The following is a 23,258-nucleotide window of genomic DNA, read 5'->3' as shown; positions in this document are numbered from 1 at the left end:
TTGAGTGTTTTTTGTATTAATCCAAGCTGGAAACTATTTTTGTAGCAACAGGCAGCTGGTTTGTACACAATGGTCAGATCATCATTGCACAGTCACACGTGTTGTTGTGCAGTAAGATGCACCTTAGCTGCATGTGATACTGTTGTGTAGTATCCACTGGTAAAAGCGCTAACTCTAGCTAGGGATCGTAGCATCTCAGTAAGCTTAATGATTAGATATATTTTGCAGTAAAAGTATAATCAGAAAACTAATCTTACAGGTAAAAGACAGCTAAACAACCTCTTTTCAGATAGATTACTGAAAAAAATACCCAGTAATACTAATGATCTTATGGCAAAGTAATGATTTTGCACTTTATTATATATAGATGTACGTACCTGTACAACTAAGTATTGCCCTACCAAAACAATATCCCTATCTCAGTTTATTCAAAGATTATCAATACTGTTACATGTGATAAGTATTAATGATTTTCCAATAATGTTAACATAAAATTCTTTTCTTCAGCCAGTCAATGAAATGTTAGCTAATTTCTTATAGACTTTACATATTAAGCAAGTTTTGAGAGGAACTGACTATAATTAACACGTGTTACCAATACAGAACATCAGTGGGGTCTCTTATTTCTCATGCCAAAAGTCACAGTGTTTGTGCCAAAAAAATTTCTTTAGACTCTTGAATGGTTTATAGAGCTGTAAGAACTTGATAGAAAAGTTTGTTTCAATCTATAGTTAGTCCTTGACTTCTAGAGGCAGTATTCTTCAGAGGTTTTAGCTGGGAAGCCAAAGGCAGACTTTAATAAAATATATTCAAATTTAGCTTTAAATATTGGGTGGCTGCCACTGCTCCATTATAAATGCAATTAAAATGTTTCATGTATGTGAAACAAAATGATGTAATTGTTCAGCTTATATAACCTTTTAATGTGCTATATGGTATTTATAAGTTGAATTGAAATCTTACTGTTTATATAGCATATATCTGCCGTATACTTAATAATTTATCTCTAACAGGTTATGGAAGACATTTCATTTGGAGCGGAGGGTAATTTATCTGAGGTAAGTGTTTTCTAGGCAGCATAAAGTGGTGATATTGTACAGACTTTTTCAGGTCTCCATTAGAACTAATGACACTTGTTTTTATAGTATTACCTTTGGGTAAAAATTGCTGGAGAGCGTGTGAACAATTAGAAAAGCAACAGAGGCACAACCAGCACGGGCCCATTCTCATTCTTTTTTTTTTTTTTTCCATTGAACATAATGGCAAAATTGCAGTGTATTTCAGGAAGCCTATAGTTGAATCCTGTGCTAGTGCCTTTAATATGTATCAACAACAGAATGAATGTGTTAGGGAAAAGTAGGACCAGTAGTATTTAGCCAGCCTCACTGTAGTGATGCTTAGGAACGGAATGCCTTACTTGTTTCTTCGTGTACCACTAAAAATACCTTTGAATCTACTTTTGAAGTATAAAGGCATATTGCAGCAGAATACAGGGTAATAGGAGTTTCATCTGAATAAAAATATGGGATGCTTGTCATTTTGCACTATTTGCATAAATCAAAAGGTGTCAGATCCTAGTCTATATATTTAAGAAAGTTTAGGGTAATTGAGTAACGTGAGATTCATTTCCTTATGAGAGCAAGTGATGGGAAAAATCTGCTTACATACAAAAATCTGTCTACTTACAAACTAAGAGTTTAGGTAACATATCGGTAAGCAGAGTTATACTGGTTCTAAGAGCTGTGCTGATTCAGTCTGGTCCATTTTTATATCTGTATGCCTTGGGCTGCAACTTACATATTAAAGGAATTTAGTATCCAAGCATTGTGTCCAGCCAGAAAATTAATTACATGGCTAAGTAAACCCCAGTTCACCTTTCATAGTAGGATACATGCCACCTGTCAAGAACAAGTGACAAGTGCTCAGCCAAGCAAATATTAAATAAATAAAAATTGCGATTTGGGATAACTATTCACGTGAGGCATTTTTTTTTTTTTTTTGATTCCCACCAATGAATTCAAAGATTGTGGAGCAGCTGGAACACTCCAGGGAAGACAATCTAACTATAGGACCAAACTCAGATTGTTGACCTTGTGTACAAGGAGATTATGATGTGAGAGCACATCTAGGATGAACTGCTTCGCTGTGTGTGATTTCAGCATAAATAAAAACAGGAAGCCTTGAGAATAAAGGTGCAGAAAATGCAGATAGCCTTTCTTATCAGTGAAGTCTGCTGTGAATTAAAGCAAAACTGTGCAGGTGCTTGTGTCCATATGTAACATGAAATAGGGGCAGGTAGTCCCACAGGATAAAGGTAGCAAAACGTACTGCCAGCAGGGCAAAATGCTGAGGGCACGTTGGTAGCGATAGCTGCCGAGAGAGCAGAATGCTTGTTGGAAACTAAGAATTGTGTCTGATCTGCACCAAAGCAAACGAGAATACAACTGCATGCTTGTGTCCAGCATAACATGCACTGAAAGCTGTGATACAGCCCAACTCTTGACTGAAAAAGTTGTTCTTTTGCTTAACAGGAGATGTGCCTGTAGCGTGTGTCATGTGTGTGCTGGGTTTACAAATGCGTCAGAGCTCCAAGGCGCAGAGCGCTGCCACTGTACAAGTATTCACTAAGAGGCCTCATGAGCAGAGGAACTTTGACCTTTTAAAGTTTTGAGGAAAAAAAAAAAGATGCATAAAGAGAATAGAGAGCAATGATACAAATAAAGGAAATGGAAATTTGCTAGAAAAGCCAGGCTCTACTACACTGCCACAGCTGAGTTGATGCTGACTTGTAAACAGCACTATAAAAGCACTATGAAACTGTCAGCGCCCTGTACCATGTCAAGTTTTTGCCTAAATGTTCCTTTGATGGTCTGGTCCCCTAATCCACTCTTGTCAGTCTCCTCACTGTCTGCAGGAGAGCACCCTGTTAGTTGTTCCAGATTGTTGAATCTTGGCGACTCGGGAGCAGAGATGGGAGTGAACAGTGCTAGGAACCACCTATAAATGATACTCAGCTATGCTGACTCCTAGCACAGCAGGGTGTGGACAGCAGAAAACAGTTTGATGCTTTTGTTTCTTTTCCAAGTCCTGCCCACTGTGAATTTTTATTGATAAGTCAGTAAACAGCCTCATCCTCCCACAGTAGGAACTGGAATTGTCCCAGTTTAATTAAATGAGCCAGTGCGGTAGTGCGGACTCAGGAAGTCTGTGCTCAGAGAAGTTCTTTCAGTCTACTAGAGATGCAAAAGGGAAGACTGCTGTCCCACAGACCACAGCAGGGTGCTGGAAGGCAGAGGAAAGCTCTACTCCTGCATAGCTGCTTTTCCAAGGACATTCCTCCATAGCTGTAATGGAAGATACACGAGGGGAAGAATTGCCAACATCAGGCTGTAATTTTGATGAGTCATTTAATGCTCCCATGTGTTGTAGTATTCCTGTGGAGGAGGGAAGGGGATCAGTTCAAGCAAAGGGAATGTGGGAAAAGCATGTGAGGGTGGGGAGGAGGTAGGTCACAGTTGCCAAACAGCTGTCTGGAAAATTTTATGCCTGAATTGTTGCATATGAGAAACCAAGGAGCATGTTGTCATGCTGCAGTATTCTAAATATACATAAACAGGCTGATGGAACAGGCTAGCAGTGTGTAACTGGAAGGTGATAAGGGCAAAAATAATTGGGAAACAACCTTGATTCCTTTTCTGATAAAAGGCAGGTAATCACCTCAATGAAAGCAAAACTCACCTAAACAGAATCAGGGAAGCAACAGGTGGGTTTCTATGTGGCAAACTCTGTCGGAAGAGGAATCAGTGGATGATCTTTGGTATCCTCCAGAAAACATCACATTTATAGTACAGCATCATCTTCTTTTGGTTCAGAAAAGAGCAAACACAGTAACAGACTATGTCAGAGACTTTTCAGTGGCCGAAAAGAATTTTCAAAAGGAAAGGACAAGAACGTTCTTAAGGATGAGCCTGAAAGGGCACTGCACAGTGTAAGAGTGAGCCAGCAAGACCACTGAATGCACTGAGCAAAAGACATGCAAAGTGCAAGGGACTTCAGGGATAAGCTGTATGTAAGGGATAGGTGAAAGAAAGCTTGTCATCTAATAAGAAAGGTGATTGAAAAAATAATGAGAGCAGAAATATTTTTTTCTTGTTTTCTTTGCTTTCGGTCTTTCTGAAAAACTGTGTCCATACGTCTAGTGCTCTTAGGCTTCCCTACAAGGAAGCAAGAGATGAACACAGTAAAAGGTCCTGAGGCAAGTGAGATGTACTCAAGTCAAGTTAGACTGATGAAATTTCTTCTGAGTGCATATTAGCCAAGAAAAACAATCTCCAAACCATTAACAAGCTTCTTGGAAAACTAGAGGAAGCTTGAAGTCCCAGGGGATCAGTAAAAGGCAGACTTGGTATTTGCCTTTGAAAAGGAGGTAGGCCAGGAGTTTATGTGCCAGTCAACATAATTTCAATTAGGATTAGAATTCCAAATGCTCTTGATAGATTGAAAGAATAGCCTGAAATCAATAAGATGGGATATGTTAAGAGACAGGTGCAAATTACATTTGAGGAAGAAAAAGAGTTGTCTTTATGTATACAGATGGTAAATAGCAGCTAAGATGACAACACTGCAGAAGCAGAATCTAGGGTTATAGTGAACTACAAATAGAGTGGGATTCATTACTTTTACCCTGTTGCAAGAAAGGGCAAATGTCATTTGCAGCCTCATTAATGGGAATGTCAGTTGTAAGACAGAAATAATTACTATGCTTAGCTGAGAATGTCAAAGCCTCTGGAGGACCATGGCACTGGTCTGTATGCCTCACTCTGTGTAAGACAGGAACACATGGAAAAAAAAGAAGAAAAGGAATAGAAACAACAGCTTTCAAGTCCTAGTCTGGTTGAAAGCTAAAGTTTTCAACCACTTTAAAAATAATTATAAAAGGAAAACTATTAGTTATTGTTGTGTGCTATGTAAGGGTAAAATGAAATGTAACCATCTCCGTTTGTAGTTTGCTTTAGGAAAACCTGCTCACTGCAAGGGCAGTTTCACCCTGGAGCAGGCTCTGACTTGCAACCAGAACCACAAAATCCCAGTCAGCTGCTAAGAGCCATGTGGACAGATACCAGATACCAGATACCACAGTGACAGTGGGCTTGTTCACACTGCAAGTCAGAGTGGGCTTTGGTGGTCCCTGGTTGCTTGCTGGTGAGCCTTGCCAGGGTGCTGGGATGGTGTTTGTCATCAGTAACATACATTATTTTCAGAGTAAAAGATTAGGTCTGATCTCAGTGGCCTCTCTGCTCTCATCTGTGACACTGGCCCAGAAGAGTGCAACACAGGGCGAGAAATCTGGGATTCAGAGGAGGGACAAATGCTTCTTCCACCTGCACTTTGGACACACTGTGGCCACACCATGTAGCTCACTGAGGGCACATGCACTTAGCCTGCATGTGGGTGAAGCATCTGCTCGTGCAGGACCAACATATGAATGGTTGCCTTTTAATTCTAGAGATTATTTAAGAGATGCCCTGGCCTGACCTTGTGGAGTTTCAAGTGCTCACAATTTCCGTTGACTTCTGCAAGGGGGGAGGGTAAGCATGCAGCACTTCTGCCAACAGTAAGTCACTGTTCTAGACCTGAAGTATCTGTAAGGGCAACTTTTTGTAGTTGTTATTTTGGATGATTTTAACTATTATAGGAGAGAGAGGATTTAGTACAGGAAAAAACAAATCTGGCTTTGATGTTCTCCAGAAGATCTTCTAAGACTTTTATTTTACATATCTTATTGAGGTTATAATATTGCTAGTTTGAAGTAAGGCAACTCCGTTTTTATAAAGTTCCTCTGTAGGAAGAATGAATTTTAAGAATCTATCTGGGAATCCTGCTTCTCAGTACAACCACGGAAGTCTCTAATAGAGACTCTAATCCCTAATAGAGTTAGGTTAGTCTAGCTACCAGAATATTGATTCTTCTGTATAAAATTGCCGAACTAAATCCAAGAGAACCTAGAAGGTGTTTGCACCAGAAAAGCTGATCAAACGTTTAACTTGAGTGATGTTGTCATGGAGCTATTGCTCACAGATCACTGAAGTGGCTAGTAAAAGAGTAAATTGAAATGCAGAAGGCTAAAGTGGAAGCCATTCTCTCTGCTCTTAATTCAGTGTGTTCATGCTCCAGCTGTACATCAGCTGGAACATGGTCTGTTCTTCCTCTTTCTTACACCAGACTCTCACATCTCTGGGAGAAAATGAGAAATTCTGCTTTGCATGAGAAGACAGAAGAAATTCACCTTAAAAAATAACAAATCACACCCACATTTGAGCTGGGTGTACCTGCTTAAGGATTTAAAGGGGAAAAAAAATCCCAACCAGCTACATTGCCTGTTCACAGCAAAATCAATAAAGCAATATTGCATCTCAGCTCTTTCCTGACTCCTGCAATCTCTTCTAGCTGCCTCCTTGAAGTGCTGTTAGTGCAACAATAACCAAAGGAGTCTTAAGACTTACAGTAGCTTGTAGCATTGACATAACCTACAAGCTTGGATGAGTTGTATTTTATTAATTTATTGAGCTGGAGGCAGAGTCCACTCTCCTCTCAGAGATGCTGTTGATCAGTGTAAAGTGCCAGTTCCCAGCCAGGACCTGTTCTGAGTAGTTTGTGCATCACTGACAGTGCTTTCCTTGCCTACATAAGCAAATGTCAAATAAAAATGTTACCAGTGGCGTTACTAGGCATGAAAGGCACTGGGAGAAATCTTTCCTATCTACTTCTCTGAGTTATTGAACCTTTTTTTCAAAAGAGAGTCTGGGGGCAGAAACTGTGGAATTGGTTGAATATTTAGAATTATTCTTGTATATTTTTGAGAGCACTATATGTTTTTTTCAATTTTATTTATAACTCTTCCTGATGTTAAACTAGAGTTCTGTGCCTGACCACATCTTTCCAATCCAAAATAAGAAAGGGCATATATATGTGTGTATACATATATGTTCTCTAAAATCATAAGCTATATGATATGATCTTCCTGCATTTTTCATGTGATGCCTGCAAGTAAGTTCCTGAGAGATGCTGCTTCTCTAAACTGTGAAGGAATTTCTTATTTCAACTACAAAGGCAGCTCTGTGCTATGCAGATGCAAAAAGAGTTTATCTGTACACTATTATCTCTGCATTAGAGGTAATAAGCTGCAGAATATATATTAGGAGTTTAAGATTAATATAATATAACCCCTACCCTATGGAGATACTTTAGTTAAGCTCCAGTGCAACCATAGCTTTAGAGTTATGATGGGTTAAGTGTAAATATTAAATGGGTTTCAAGTGTTTGAAGACCTAAATAAGTTTGATCTGATTTTTACTTACTTGAATTTTCCTGCCTCCCTATATTGTTGTAACAATTCTGTTTTAAGCACACATTTTTTCTTAGTCCTCATTATTCATTTATTTCCAAAGTAAACAGAATTTCTTTTAATTTTTTAGACAATTCATTATGTGTTCAAAATGTATTAATTCAGGAAGAATACACTATATTTTTTACACATGAGAGAGAATGGAGTTTTTCTGGTAAGTGGGAATCTAAATATTCAGTTGATCAAGAAATTAAAGCCAGTGAGTTAAAAACTATAGTCTTTTATTTCTAAATATGTTTAGTGTGAGACCAATGAAGTCCTTGCCTGGAATTGCAGCAGGGTAGAAGCTACGAGCTAAAGCTTAGAACCCGAAAATACAGGTTAGTACTGATGCAAAGCACTGTGTGAGATGCCTTTGGTATAGAACGAGCACTTACCTGGAGTCCCGGGCGCTTTATCTGGCTATAAGGTTTTATTTGAAAAGGAAAAGGAGGTGTCAAAAATGAGATCAGATTAGGTAGCAGTACACTAAGTGTAGTCATCCAGCTGTGCTGTGACTGTGGATTTTGTAATGTCATTACATTTTTCTCTTGGGTTTTCAGGATCTGTGCACCTTAGAGCTAGGCCGCACTTGCAAATTAGAGCCGTTGCTGCCAAGCAGGTATCTAAATGCTCTTTTGTGTTGCCGGCATCTCTCAACCCACCTGAAGTTCAGTGAGGGGGTAGGTCTGAAGGGCCCTTTTTTCCCTGGACTTACACAGACACAGTGAATAGGGAAAGATTTTTCACTGTGGATCTTCACAGCAGGGCTATACATATCCAGCCAGTGTGCTTATCATTTAGATTAGCTGCCCAGTGAACTCCTTATATTTGCATATACGAAACAGGAAACATGAGGGCAGTTTTAAAGTGGAGGAAATGGATCTCCTCTTATAGCAACTGACGATAGTGCTAACTGGGTGAGCGATTGTCTGGATAAACGTTCCTGACATCAACACTATCCCAAAAAAGGAAGTGATAACATCCTGTAATGCATATCTTCGTAATGCTTTGTATATTTAACTATATTTAATGGTGAACATATTCAGGAGAGTACTGTAACATGTGCTTTTTTAATTTGCTGTCTGTAGTAACAGATGACTTCAAGCCAGGACAAGAAATGTCAACATGTCTTGAAAGCATGAATGTGAATCAGAATCTCATATACTAATAGTTCTTGATAAAAGCAGTGACTGAATCAGAGTAAAGTATTCGATATCTTGATGTTGTTGTAAGAGCAAAAATCTTCTTTTTATGATACCAGTTCTTCAGGATCTGTCCAGGACTAATACATTTTGTCAAAGTACACAATCTGTAGTAAGAGTCTGGTTTGAAAATTTGTCAGAGCAATACTTGGAAGTTTTTGTGTTAATTAAAAGCTGTTCTTCCTAAATTAACTGTTCAATAATTGTATAGCACTGAGTGGTTTTGTCTTGTCTTTCTTGCATTTGAGATGATGGTCATGTGAAAACCTGATTTTCTTATGTGTAATTAACTGTTAAGGAAAAATCAGTGTTCGGGGTGGAGCTTACTCTAGATGGTCATCATGCCAGATGTGCTTTCAGGGTACCAGGTTTTTACAATTTACTGACTCTCCTAGCGTGAGACCTAAGTTCTTTTAGACAGCTGTCTTCTGTTCTTGCATGCGTTGTCACTGAAAGATTCCCTAAAAGCTTTCTATTGATATAAATTGCCTGGGTTATCCCACTACTTAAATGGATATGGAGTCCTGTTGGTGTACTGAATGATGATTTAGCAACTGGATGGAAGACTTGTTTCTCGTCTTCTGTCCCTGGTCATTGGCAAACAATGATAGGACAAGGAGTAATGGGATCAAGCTGGAACACAAGAGGTTCCACTTAAATTTGAGAAGAAACTTCTTCTCAGTGAGGGTGACAGAGCACTGGAACAGGCTGCCCAGGGGGGTTGTGGAGTCCCTTTCTCTGGAGACATTCAAGCCCTGCCTGGACGTGTTCCTGTGCACCCTCACCTAGGTGTTCCTGCTCCAGCAGGGGAATTGGACTAGATGATCTTTTGAGGTCCCTTCCAATCCCAAACATACTGTGATACTGTGATACTGTGATGAGAGAAGGACGTTCCTAGTTGCCATGGGGAGAATGCATACCTTTATCCTCCCCAGTGCTCATTTTAAAAACAATGGCTCATTTTTTATATCTATAAATTCCGTGGAGTGCTGCTGTAGGTTCTAATGTTCAGTAATGGCTCTGAAGAAGGCTGCTTGGGTCTCCTACACAGAGCCAGGGACTCAGCCAGGTGGTTCTCACATTGTGCTTCTCTGCAACTAAGCTGTGGGTGTTTGCAACGTAACTTCTTGTAGCCAGAGCCAGCTTGCTTGTCCAGAGTTACCCATGTCTGGTAGAAAAGCTGGGAAAGCAAAAAGGTCAGCACTCTGTGCTGTAACAGAGGATGTGTCAGCAAGCAGAGCTCTTCTGACCTTGGACTCTGAGGTCTGGTAAATGTGTTTACCAAAAAATGGGCAGCATTCCAACAAGTATTACCACGATTTCTTTGGAAGGCCTTTGAAAGAAGGCTTGGTTTCTCTTAAACAACCATTGATGGCTGCTGTTATAGAAACAGATCAGTGCAAAGGACTCCAAATGCTTTTTTACAGAAGAAAAACTGGCCACATGTGCAGCTTGCTTTATGGACGAGTGCATAGACTACGTCTAGAGAAAATCCAGTTTTCTGGATTCCAGATGATGTATGACTCTAGTTTTTTCAACATGGCTCCAGCAGAACTTCATCGTGGCACCATAATCTTTTATTTACAGAGAACCCTTGTCATTCTTTGTAGACAGCACTATGTTGTCTTCAGAGGGAGAGGAAAGGCTTGCCTTGGTGCTGCACAATTTTTTTTTCCCAACCCCCTCATATTTGCTGCTTATTTGAGTCATTTCTCGAAGAAGTACTCAATGCAAAATATAAATACACAAATTACCCTTGTGCAGTATATCTGAAAGCAGACAAACTTATGGGAAGGACTTTGCAACTGGTTTAAAACACTCAGTTTAAAGTAGAAAAAGTGTTTGTCTGCAAAAGTTCTAAGTAGAGAAGCATTAGCTTTGAAATGTAGTCTTGTTTCATGATAACACAGTAAAAAAAAGTGTATTTTCATCTTGTAATCTCTAAGACTTTAATGCATTTCTCTGAACAGTTGAGCAAAGTCCCTAAATATTCTAGCCAGATTTTTTCTCAAAAAAATAAGTACATTTTGTTTTTATAAGAGATACTAAAAGTGATGCTGGTTAAAATATTTAAATAGCTTGAAAGTGTAAATCATATTTATATGAGCAACTTGAAATTTAGGAACCTAAATGGTGTAGTCAGTGTGAGATTTCCCTCCCCTGCTGTGGTGAGACAACAGGGAAGAGGGAGAGCAGTTCAGTCTTCACACCCCTTTAATCCTCCGCTGAAATTGAGATCATGACTCTTCTGCTGGGAAATAGACTGACACCACAAGCTCATTCCATTTTATATAAATCACCATATTATTATATAGTAACAACTTTTTGTCTCTCTGGTGGGAATTTGCTTTCAGGCAATGTCTCAGCACCGCAAAGTGTCATATCCCCTTACTAATATTTTATTTTCCCTTTAATTTGATGCAAATTTGATGTAGAAAAGTGCAGTCAGCAGCAAACATGCTTTCTTCTCTTTTTCAACTTCCTGTAGGAGTTCTTCATATTTTCTGCAGAGTTGGGAGAAAAATGTGAAGCAATAAGTGAGAAATTGGTGCATCTGGAAGATCAACTGCAAACTTCTTCCTGCAGAGTTGATGAAGGAGTTATTCATATCCTTTTTGATATAGCTATAGATATGTATCAATCTATGTAAGTATGTATGTATGTGAAATACTTGTCTTTCAGATTCATGTGGACTACTAGTTCTTAATGTAGATTAAATATCTTAAGAAGGGGAGAATTTATTGTCTTGCTGAAGTGGGCATTTTTGTTGTTGCAAGTTTTGCTGCAGTGTGTTTTCACTGTGATCTGGTCCAGCTTTAACTGATTTAAAGAGAAATTAGTTCTTTGTAAATTGAGGCTAGGCACTGGAATGCCTTTATTCTGGTGTTATAATCCTTTTGTTTGTAATACTCTTACAGTAAATACCTAGTAGACCAAAATCTGCATGGATACAAGCACCCATGCAACTGCTTTTTCCAACCTGATTTAGCTAAATTAAAAGCTACATCATTGACTCAGGCTGTGTGTATTGTCACATGTATTTTAGGTTTTTTTCCTTTTAAAAAAATGAGCAGTAGATGCATCATGTGTCATCCTACACAATGCAATCTACCTCTAACACTCCAGTGCAAGCAGCCAGATGAGATATTGTCTTAAACAGCACCCTTATGTCTTTCTGTGCCTCATCTGTCGTTCGATATCTGACTGAAGATTGCTTAACCTTTATGAGGCGTTTGTTGGGCCTACATCTGTGGACAGTTTTTTCAAAATTTACGAGCACAGAGTATTTTTTCATTTATAATTTTCATAGAAAACTTATCACAAGAGAGATTTTGTTCTTTTAAGAAAAGGAAAAGACAACAAGAACCAACAAGGCTGAGGAAGATGAGAGTACTTAGCTGGTTAGGTTTTAGTGGAGAAGTGGTAGCAGGCAATGGGATAATGAAGACAGACGAATAAATTGAGTTTGAAGAGATTAGCAGATGTGCCCTTACAGACGCCTAAAAGTCAGCTGAGGTGATGATGGTGCTAGAAGGATTCAGTTCCTCCTAAACTGTGGTGGGCAGTCCTGCAGGAGAGAGTTTAGAGAAAGGATAATGAAAGGAGTGTGTGGAAATACCACTGTGTTTTAGGTAATTGGGCATCTCTTGTGATCTCATTGCAAAATTACTATTCTTGGTTTATTTAAAGGTATCAGAATGATAACCTTTAAGGAGGGGGTGGGGAGGAAGGTGCTGGGAGGTTGCATCAGAGGGGACATATCCAGTCACTAATTTGTTACTACTTCAAATGTGTATTTTCTAAGCATTTCAATGTACAGAAGGATTATTTTTTTCTTGTATTTGCCACAGTCTATTTTACAGTATTTTTAATTATATTTACAGCATGTGTGCTCGGTTGCAGTTGTGTTTCACAGGTGCTGTTTGTGAGTACCCTTTGCAGAGCTATATGGATATGTGAGTGCAGAACATCTACTTCCTTCCTCCCTTATGTATATTTGCTCTCAAATTTGCTTTTCTCATTGAACCTGGTAGAAGAACACTGTAGTTATGGGTTCTTTGCATTGGACTTACATTCATATTCAAACCAGGTAGACAGGTCTGATCACAGTTACAGCTCACTAGATAAGGTGAAATAAGCTGATAAACTGCTTTTTTGATTTCTGAAGAAAATACACTACAGCTATGTAAAATAGTAGTGTTGGTATTTTCTGTGGAAAGTGCATATTTCTTCGTAGCTGTTGAAAATGCAAGAGTTAGTTGAAAAAATAAAATCTAATAATTGAAATTTGGAGAATAATTGTAGTTTAGTCTGGTTCTAAGCCACAGTTGTCTGATATAGGTCTGATTTCCTCTGTTGGTGAAATTCAGCTCACATTATCTAAGCACAGAAATGCACTGTGTGATATCCCAGCACTAGCAAGACCATCAGCCACAAACTAAGAAACCATGTTTAAAAGATAGGGACGTACAGAGAAGCAGTTCAGGAATTCAGATACCCTTCATTAACATTCAGCTGCTATTTCAGAGGTAGTCCGGATCAATGTGCATAATATGTTACCATCTGGTACATGTAATCGCTGCGCTTTACTTCAAAAAGGGATGAGAAAAATAGCTACCACAGTGCTATAGACCTGTAGATTGGTTTTGTTTGTTTGTTGGGGTGTTTTTGTTTTGTTTGGGTTTTTTTAAAATAAAAATCTCTCAGTGCCTATAAAGTAAACCTTCAGTCATTGGTAACATTTCTATATTGCAGGAACTAGCACTGAGATTGGTGAAAGTAATTAGAAGAATTTATGTTTAGTAGATAGATCTGTTGTTTGCATGGTAGTTTATTTAGCTTTAAGTAAAACAATTTCTTATCCAAAATAATGATAATGATGCAGTCTTCTTAAGCAGGAGCTTAAAGATCTAAAATTGTAATGAATGCAGGATAATTTTTTCAACCTCTTGTTCACTGGTTATTTTCACCCTTCCTCTCATCCCCCCCAGAAACTGCCTTACACGTGAATGTTACAAACTGTATTAGGTCAAAAGTCTAACTGGGGTCTGCACAGATGTAAATTAGTCCTGGTGTCTGATTATTAAAAGACTTTTAAAGACTCCACTGAGAAAAATAAATTCCTGATGCTCTTGAGCCATTTGCCAATGTTTAGTGTGTGTCATAGCTTTGATTAATAATTAATTTGTATTAGAAGAAAAATCCAAGATGTCATTGTTTTTCATTCTACATGTTGATGGCATAGCACCCTTAAATCAACCATGCAGCTTGTCGTAATTGCCAGCATGAACAAAGAAGAAATCCAGCTATATTTCTTAGTCCTGAGTATAGGCACAGACCCACTTGGAATTCTCATTAATTATTGAGGCTTTTCACAGTGAATATTAAACTGCACTTTTATATAAAAAGCATCAAACGATGTGGAGGGGGCAAGGGAAGATCTCTTCTGTAGCACCATGACATATTTGCTAAATTCTATGCAGTATAACCAAATAACCCCACAAAACATTAAATTGTGGCTAAACATTGTTGAGTGTATGAAAACAGTCCACGTAATTAATTGGAAAAACCAGAGGACGAGTGGTGACTCATTTTGGTGTCTGAATTGCTGATGAGAGGTGTTACTTTCCTGACAGTAAAGGCCTAGAATTCCCAGCAAAATTAAATGGAGCCTATATTGTAATTTCACAGTCATTTTTGTTCTTAATTAGCAGTTACATTTTGATAGACAATTTGAATGCGTGTAATAATTCCTTCTGGTGAAATGCTTTGGGTGGAAGAAAACCTGGCTGGACTATTATTATAAAAGCAATCTCCATTCCTCTCCCTAAAATGGGCATTTTAAACAGTTATTTTGATAACAGAATTTTGTGCCTAAATGTTCATTAGGCACAGCAGGTCACTTTGCTAACCCTTCACCTTTATCGTGTGTCAGGCTCTCATACAAGTCTTGCTTTACACCAGCATAGTTTTTTGACAGGATCAGGAGCGTAGAATTTAGTCCAGATTGTATCTCACTGAGGAATCTTGCTCTGGGTGGACTCAAAAGAAATCTTGGGATCCCACAAGAGTGAGAGGTGGCAGCGGTGCTCGCTTTGGTTTTATTTTGGTTGGCAGGAAGGTGGGCTGTTCTCAGTGTGCATCACATGGAGAAAACGTGATTCCACCTTTTTATTTGTTCATGTTGAGATGGAGGTTGGTGAGTGCATTTCCACTTGTGTACTGCAGCTTGTCTTCCATTTGGTGCTGGAACAAGTGATTTAGAGACAGATCTGATATCCAGATTCCTAAAGTGAGCAATTTTTCAAAATGTTGTGGTGATTCTGTTGGGGGTTTTTTTGTTGAGTATTTTTGGAGAGAGGGGGTATTTTTTTTTCATGGGAGGGGTGCTATGATTGATAGTTTGTAGAAACACACTGGCTGTGAAGGACGTAGACAGCAATTGGGAGCGAGGGGAATGGAAGAATCCTAATCAGATTTCATTACCATGAGCACCCTTGTATTTTGTAAGAAGTGATGGACTTCCAAAGGTCATTTTGCTTTCTTGCTGTAAGAACACGCAGGCCTCATATGGGAGCAGCAGGGACTTACTTGATGTCTTTCCTTTACTCCCAAGAGCGCTCTTCTAAAAGGCCAAAACCCAGGTCATTCCAAATAGACATGGAATTTTCTTGCCTCTTTGCTTGTCCTTTGGCACATAGCACACACAATCACATAACTGTTTAGTTGGAAGTGACCTCTTGAGATCATCTGGTTCAATTCCCTGCTCAAGCAGGGTCACCTAGACCAGGTTGCTTAGGACCATGTCCAGTCAGATTTTTAATATCTCCAAGGATGGAGACTCCATAACCTCTCCAAGCAACATGTTCCAGTGTTTGACCACCTTCACAGTAAAAAAAATTGTTTTCTTTTATTCAGATTCAACTTCCTAATTGGGAATTCTTGTTTGTTGCTTCTTGTTCTGTCAGTGGACACTAGTGAGAAGAGTCTGGCTCCTTGTTTTTCTTTCCCACCTTTCAGGGATTTATGCAAATTGGTAAGATCCCCCTGAACCTACTCCAGGTTGAACAGTCCCAGCTCTCTCAGCATCTTCTTCATGGTGGCCAGAAAGCTGGACACGAGCCAGCAACACATCTTGTGGTAAAGGTGGCCAACAGCCTCCTGAGCTGAATTAAGAAAAGCCTTGCCAGCAGATGGAGGGAGCTGATCCTTCTGCTCTACTCAGCACTGTTGAGGTCCCATCTGGAGTGCAGGGTCCAGTTCTGGGTTCCACAGTACAAGACATGGACTTAGTGGAGCAAGTCCAGCACAGGGCTTTTTCTGTCTACCTGAAAAGAACTTAATAATTGCTTGGGATATTATAAACAACAGCCTGTAGTCTGAAACTGCATAGAAGTAATTTAATTTCAGAGGCTTCATGGTGTTAATAAATGGAAGAATTTCTGCTTTATCAGTTAGGTTTTCAGTAGAGCATCATGATTAAATTGCAGAGTTGTGGACAGTCCAGTAGCACTTGTGAGAGAATGTTTCTTCTGAGAAGATGCAAAGCATAATTAATTTTTCCTTGTATAGTGCTTTGAGATCATAGCATAAGATACTGCTGCTACTGGTCATCAGAGACAGAATCCCTTTAGATTAATAGAGCTGTCCAGAAATTAGAAGTATGCATGAATACTCCTGGTAAATGTAAGACATCATAGTAAATACATAAAGATGAAATTTTCAGGAACAGATGACAGAATCAAAAGCATCTGAAAGGCTTTCAAAGGCATAACTGTGACTGCCTGAAATAGCAGTGATTTGTGTAACTTTCCCATGGTCCTTTCTAGTCCCAATTTTTCAAAAGTAGCATCTTATTTTTTACAGTCACATAACCTGAGGGTGCCTTTTTTTTTTTCTTGACTTTGCTTTGACATCAGGGTCAAGTAAAACAATATTTCATAATGGATGAGCTCTGTGAAGGGTAAAACCTGTCCTTGTGTGTTACCCTTCCTGGGTGTTGGATTTTTGAAATTGTTTCAGTGTCAGCCTGTTTCATTTCCCTTGAAGTGAATTTCTGGCTCTCTCAGAGATCATCTGGTGACTTACTCCTAGAAATGAATTTATTTCTCTCTCCCTTGGTGTGCTTGGATTAGCCTTTGGGGGTCCTTGCCCTCCAGCCATACTTGTACTGGAAGCCTGAGTGTGGATGGGTTGGGCCCTAGGTCTTGTTCACATAGACTTTGGACTCATTGGTTTGGACCTTCAGCAGGGTCTGACTTTTCTCATGCTTGCTGTGCTCTCTATAAGCCATGGAAAAGAAGGTTGGTTGTCTCACTGAGCTACACCCAGTCCTTGCACTTGATTCAACAATTAATAGTCTCACTGACATGAGATTACCAGAAGAAAGGCTGGTGTATTCCCTTGTATAAAACGTGCTTATTCCCAGGAGAGGCAGGCTAGTCATCAAAACAACAAGCTGTACTGCCTAGGAAGCCTGGCCAGTTCAAAACTTGTGCACGTCTCAACAGTTACCACTGTCTCCATGCATGTCCTGTCTTCATCTGCCAGTCTGCTTCCTGCTGCACCCCTCATCATCTTGTTGACACCACCTGACACCTTCTTTCTGTTATTGTGGAGCCAGGGAAGGGAAGTAGAAGGTCTCTTAACAGGCTGAGGCATTTGCCATCTTTTTCTTCCCAATTGCCTCGCAGGAAGCCTGAACTAGATAATGGCAAATAAAATGTGAAAAACTCCTTTCTTAATGAAGTATTTTTAGCGAATTATCAGATTATTTTTCTGGTGGCCTTTTTCCTTTTAATGCATGGCAGCACAACTTTGATGCTGCTTATCATGTTGCTTTTCAACTTGTTCAAAGCATTCATTGTGGAGCTGTGTGTTGCATTATATTTGTGTTTTCTGTGCTATAATTATACTGATAATTCAGCTAAGATTAAAGCCTTCTGGAGGTAAGTAGAGCAGAAACATTTTCTCTGCTATAAGCTAATTTTGCTGCTTACCTAGATTCCCACCCTGCCTTTCAGAGCACACATCATCAAGCCCGCTAATGCCACAAGAGCTGTGGCTGCTGTCCTGGTGCCTTCACCTGAGGGGTCTGATCCACTCAGATCTGCATCTCTGGCTCAAAAAATCTACCCTCCACCCAGGAGGGAACTCGAGGCTGGTGCTGCTGCCTCCATAGTGCAATTTCTTTCATCTCCTCCCATCCCACAGAACAGCAACCAAGCACTATCTGCCATGCCATCCCCTTCCTTTTTTCAAGTGTTAATAATGCTACTTGAGAACTTCACTTTGCCTGGATTTTTTTTTTTTGAAAGCAAGTGTGAGAAATGTATTAATATTTAATCCAAACAATTTGAAAGAAATTGAAACTACAATTAGATAGCCATGGCCATCTGTTGTGAGCAGCAGAACAAGGATTTATTTAATAACTTGGAAAGAGAAAAGGAACTGCCAATCACCTATAGATTTATTCCTTAATAAAGCTTGCACAGTCTCTACAGAGGGAGATCCAGGTGGTGAAGGAGACACTCCAGACCGTGCTGGTGCAACTTCAGCCAGCCAAGGAAGAAGGAGAAGAAAAGGCTGGAGGCTTCCTCTGTGACAGCTGGTGTCCAGGAAAACAAGATGTGAAGGAATAATGAGCAGAAAGAGCTGGTAGGATGACATTAATTCACAAAGGGCTGCTTTTAGTAACTGAATACTGTTTTACCAAGCCTCAGGGATCTCTTCGCTCCCTGCATAACTAATAACTAAATCAATTATGGAGAAACAGAGCCTGGAGGTCTATCATCAGAAGTATTCTACACAGCCTCACAAGCTTTGGCACAGATTGGGAAACAGCTTTCAGAGCAGAGCATCCCCTGTAAATGTGTAGATTACAAATTGATACATTTCAAGTGAGTCTGCAAAGTTGCCTTTAATGTCAGTGAAATGTTCTCCTTGAAGACTCAAACAGTATCTGTGTTCTTTACTCATGCATTTTTTTGCCTGATTTTAAAATGTAGTGTTAAACCTGGAACATCTAGTATTTCTTGAAAAATAGCTGTAAGAATAATAAACTCTCTTATCCCCCGTCCCCTCCTCCTTTGGCTTGAGCTTCTTACACTGAATATATTTTCACATTGCTGACAATAATTAAATCAATAGGATGAAATTCAAACTAACCAAGTCCTTTCAACTGAAATTTGGACTTCAGTTACATGGTGGTATCGAGTACAGTGGAGGTAACTAATAGCAGCCCCTATAGCAGTAGTCTATTTTAATACCTACATGAAAAGAGTTAAACTTGCTTTAGTATTACAGGGGTTGTAAAGCACAAAACCCCCCCATACTATATATTTATGACCTTTGTTCATTATTTTAAATATTGTATGAATAATAAGTGATTTAAGTCTCCTTGTAAGGTTTATTGCTACTATTGTATTACTTTGATCTTCCTCATAAGCTTCAGGAGGAATGCAGATACTTTTTGCAGTAGACATGTATGTATATATATACATACATACTTAAACATGTATTTTCTATAGGAAATAAAAGCAATGTTCAGCTGAAGCCAACTAATATAAATGTCCTATATTTAGATTATTATTCAAAACTGTTAATGCCTTTAGGAATTCATCATGCATTTATACTTGGATACCAATATATTTGTCACAAAAAATTCTGCTTCTGCCATTTTATCGCAGAGGGAGAATTTAAAAAAAAAAAATATCTTTTTTTCATTTTTAAAGCCAGCAGATGACAAAACTGTATTGCAACTCAGTACTGTACTTTTTGTACAATTTTTCTGACATTTTTAAGATGACTCTTTTCTGCTATTTCTATTACTTGTTTTATAGCCACATTGTGAAGGTTTTCACAGCTTTTCAAGGTCATCATGTTTGTTTTCTTTGTGTGTTTTAATACTAGTTTAAACTTCTACCTCAATATTAAGTACATAAGGAGGGAGGAGAAAAAAAAGTGCCAGGCAGCTGAGACATACAACAGGGTTATAATTGCATCCAGGAGTATATGGTTGTCAAACCAGAGGAGCAGATCTGGGGTGGTTTCTGTAGTCATCAGATCCTCAGGATAGAATTACAACCCTGTAATTCAGAACATAGTTGACTTTTCTCCCTATATAACGTATGGGTCAGCACCCATACGTCTCAGATCTTTACCTTGCATGGACTCTGCTACTTGGTTCCCATCCCCAGTCTCAAATGCAGGTCTCTTCCTGCTCTGCTGCTGCTCTGGTTGGCAATTCTCTTTCTCCAGGCTTTGCTGGACAGTCCCTGTTCAATACCTACCTCCCCATAGTGGATTGGGCACTTTCTGAAGCTCCCCTGGACAGATGAGCAAGGTGTGTGCCTCCAGCTCCCGGCAGCAGCCTGTGCACGGAGCTGGCTCCCCTGGGAAACCCTGGCTGGGCATGGGGAGCCTGGCTGCCTGGGGATGGCTGTCAGACAAGCACTCATGGAAACCTGCGTGAGGGCAGGTAAACAGGAAAGCAAACACACTGACAATATAGACTTTTCTTAGAGGTGTTACCTTAAGACCAGCAGAAGCTGTGGGTTAACACCACTGAGTTTCCAGCAATGAGCATTTATATAGGACAATGAGGACACCCCAGAGATGCTGGCCAGTACACTAAGGTTGCATGTCCCTCCTCTCCCACACACTGAGGGGGTGTGCAGAGTTTTGTCCTTTGAATACATAGTGCTTATAATGTAAATAGTTGAGTGGGCACTGTGTGTACCTTAAGCCAGGATCAGCCACAGCTGAAGTGTGAAGATGCATCCTTGCAGCAGCAAGGGCTCAACAACCTGGACAGTAACCACCCATCACATGGGCAAGAGGAGAGCACCCTCATTCGCACTAGCACGATTTCTTTAAGACATTCCCATTCAATTAAAAAAACCTGTGTGGCTTCTGTGTTTCTCAGATTCAGAGCACTGTTGCATTTTAATAAAATCTCAACTTATGCAACCACTCTAATAAGACAGTGAGCTCCTGAGGAAAAGGGAAACTGAATCAGTCATCATTCATGTCATATTTGTATTTGTTAACATTTATTTTATACATAATGTGGACTACTACTACTTTAATTTATTATTCCATTAACTTCACTGTTTGTTGTGGGAACTTAGAGCCAGTAATCATTCCTTTTCTCAGACATGCTGATTAATATGTGTACTAAAAAGAAAATAAAAGTATTCTATGCAATGATGTATCAGCTGCCTTTTATCTGTGGATAGAAAACTTTCAAATAAATGGAAGTATGTTTTTAACTAGCCCAATGTCTGTTTGCATTCTGTGCAGTGTACAAGATTTTATAAGTTTCATCCTGGTGCAGGGGGGTAGATGGGGAGGGAGGAGAGGAATGAAGAAATCATGTGTATGGGCTGTCAACAACAGCAGTTCCTCTGCTTGAGAAAATTTTGTGATGTCTTCTGGAAGCAGTCTAAAGATGCATTCAAGACTAGAGTCTCACAGTGAGATGTAGCTATTTTCAGTGTGAAAGGGAGAGAAATATCATGCCATGAACAATACAGGTAAACCCACACTTGAGTCCTGGCTGGACTGAGCCAGTCTTGCTGTGCAACTAAATCTTTCCTACCTAGCCTCCCTCAGTTCCTCACCCATGGAGAAAGGTCACGAGAAGAGAAGTATGACTGTGTGCTGGCTACAGCAATAGCTGAGGTCCAAGTCATTGCTGTCACACACCTGCATTGCCACGATGACAGGTAGGAGAGTGCCTGCAGTGTCCTATGTGCTTGCTATGACTTGCCACCTCCAGGTGTACTCGTCTCCCACTATTTGCAAACATGAGTCTCACCAGAAATATACCTCTTTCCTTAAGATCAAGTCCAGCCAAAAACCACTAAACCATATCCCTAAGCACCCACATCTACATGTCTTTTAAACACCTCCAGGGATGGTGACACCACCACTTCCCTGGGCAGCCTGTTCCAGTGCTTCATGGCCCTTTCAATAATAATTTTTTCCTAATATCTTATCTAAACATCCCTAGTGCAACTCTAGGCCATTTCGTCTTATCGCTTGTTACCTTGGAAAAAGATACCAACACCCACACCTCACTACAACCTCCTTTCTGGTAGCTGTAGAGAATGATAAGGTCTCCCCTCAGCCTCCTTTTCTTCAGGCTAAACTGCCTCAGATGCTCCTCATAAGGCTTGTGCTCCAGACCCTTCACCAGCTTTGTTGTGCTTCAAAAATGCATGCAATGGACAGCTGGAGGAGAGCAGCAAGATCAGGAGGCAGTTCACCTCAAGCAGGCCATTGCATGTGCTTTGGAGGAGGAGTAGTTGGTTGTGTTTAACACACACACACACACACAGAGTATACAAACATAGTCTCAAGAGACTAAAGAAAGCAAGGAAGGGACAACACATCAAAGGGTGTTTAGTTCCAGCCTAATATTTCTTTTTGCAATCAATTATCTAATCCATCCTTTCTAAAGCATGACAGCTTGGGCTCTTGATTTTGCTATCATTATTTGTTAAATCAAGATAAGCACACATTTTCTAGAGAACTGGAGAAGGCAGTTAAATAATGGGTCCCAGACAGGCAGTAGTGCTGCAGAGAGCTCCAGGGTGAGATTAGAATAATCCTCATATATCCTCTCAGTTTGGTATCCTATTAAAAATAAGACTGGGACCAAGAGATATTTTTTTTTTTGAAGTGTCAGATATTAACATGGTACAAGGAAACTCTCAACTATTATACACATGGATATTTTTCTACACCGTTAAGGAAGATAATACAAGTATCTAGAGAGATATAAAAAATAAGGAGAAAAAAAAAAAAAAAAAAAAAAGAGAGGCCTGTGAATATAGCAGATTTTTTCTGAACCTGAAAAACAGCCAAGGCAGCAACCACAGTAAAGCATTTCTCTCAAATGTCTAATGAAAGCTTGAATGCAAGGCCTGGGAAAAGAACATCTGGGGCTGAGTGAGTGAGGAAATGTTTGAGATCTTCACATGCATGGCATTCAGTCACTCCTTGTTTTCTTCTCTGGAAGAGCACTATCTTAAAGAAGAGGGTGCTGGGACATCATTGTCAAAGACACGCACAAAGTCAATACTCAGTGGGCTATTTGTTCTTATGATCGCCTGCAAAGTTGAACAAGTAGTTTATAATGATAAGCAGCAATACAGGAATACTAAGTGAAGGAAGAGAGAGAATATTAAAATAATCAGGGCACAGCTAGGAGACATGATAGATCTCACCAGAGAACTGGAAAATTAAAGAGACCTTTCCACAGTGACAAACCAGTTTACAAGGGGGAAGAAAAGAACTTAAAATTTATTACTTTTCTGACAATGAGACTGTGAAACACCAAAGGAAGCCACTCCAGGGTTTTTTTGCTGAGTTGGTTCGACATTTTAAGTCTATCAGCTCAATCCCACAACCTAGAGCTGTGCACCCTCTCTCAGGCTTCCATGTAGGATCAGCCCTAGTGGAAGACCCAGGAGCAGGAGCCCAGAGCCAGGCACAGTTCTGCATGTAGGAGCTCCTCCAGGACTGTGCTGGGAGTCACTGTCACAGGGACAGGAGAGACCAAGGCCAACCTCTTCTGCTCCTGGGGGTTGTGATGTGCAATAGGGAGACATCCATGTAACTGTTTCTGTGCTTTTCTAGAAACTTAACATTTTCTTTTCCTA

General features: G+C 39.7%; 1 protein-coding gene across 4 annotated transcripts in view; it reads left to right on the top strand.

Moving 5' to 3' along the window:
* DISC1 (DISC1 scaffold protein) overlaps positions 1-20,838 on the top strand; it is a 204,543-nt gene extending 183,705 nt beyond the window's left edge. For 2 of the 4 annotated variants that reach the window (XM_082048359.1, XM_082048360.1), the window contains exons 12-14: positions 1,014-1,058; positions 11,078-11,188; positions 18,075-20,838. In XM_082048359.1, coding sequence (XP_081904485.1) covers positions 1,014-1,058; positions 11,078-11,188; positions 18,075-18,230 — 312 coding nt within the window. In that variant the 3' untranslated portion in view covers positions 18,231-20,838. The remainder of the gene's footprint in view (positions 1-1,013; positions 1,059-11,077; positions 11,189-18,074) is intronic. The other 2 variants (XR_014183600.1, XM_082048361.1) reach the window with 2 other exon arrangements.
* The last annotated feature ends 2,420 nt before the right edge of the window (positions 20,839-23,258 follow it).

The sequence above is a fragment of the Streptopelia decaocto genome (assembly GCF_964273445.1).
Source record: "Streptopelia decaocto genome assembly, chromosome: 3".
Lineage (NCBI taxonomy): Eukaryota > Metazoa > Chordata > Aves > Columbiformes > Columbidae > Streptopelia > Streptopelia decaocto.
This window is presented reverse-complemented; position numbering and strand designations above follow the sequence as displayed.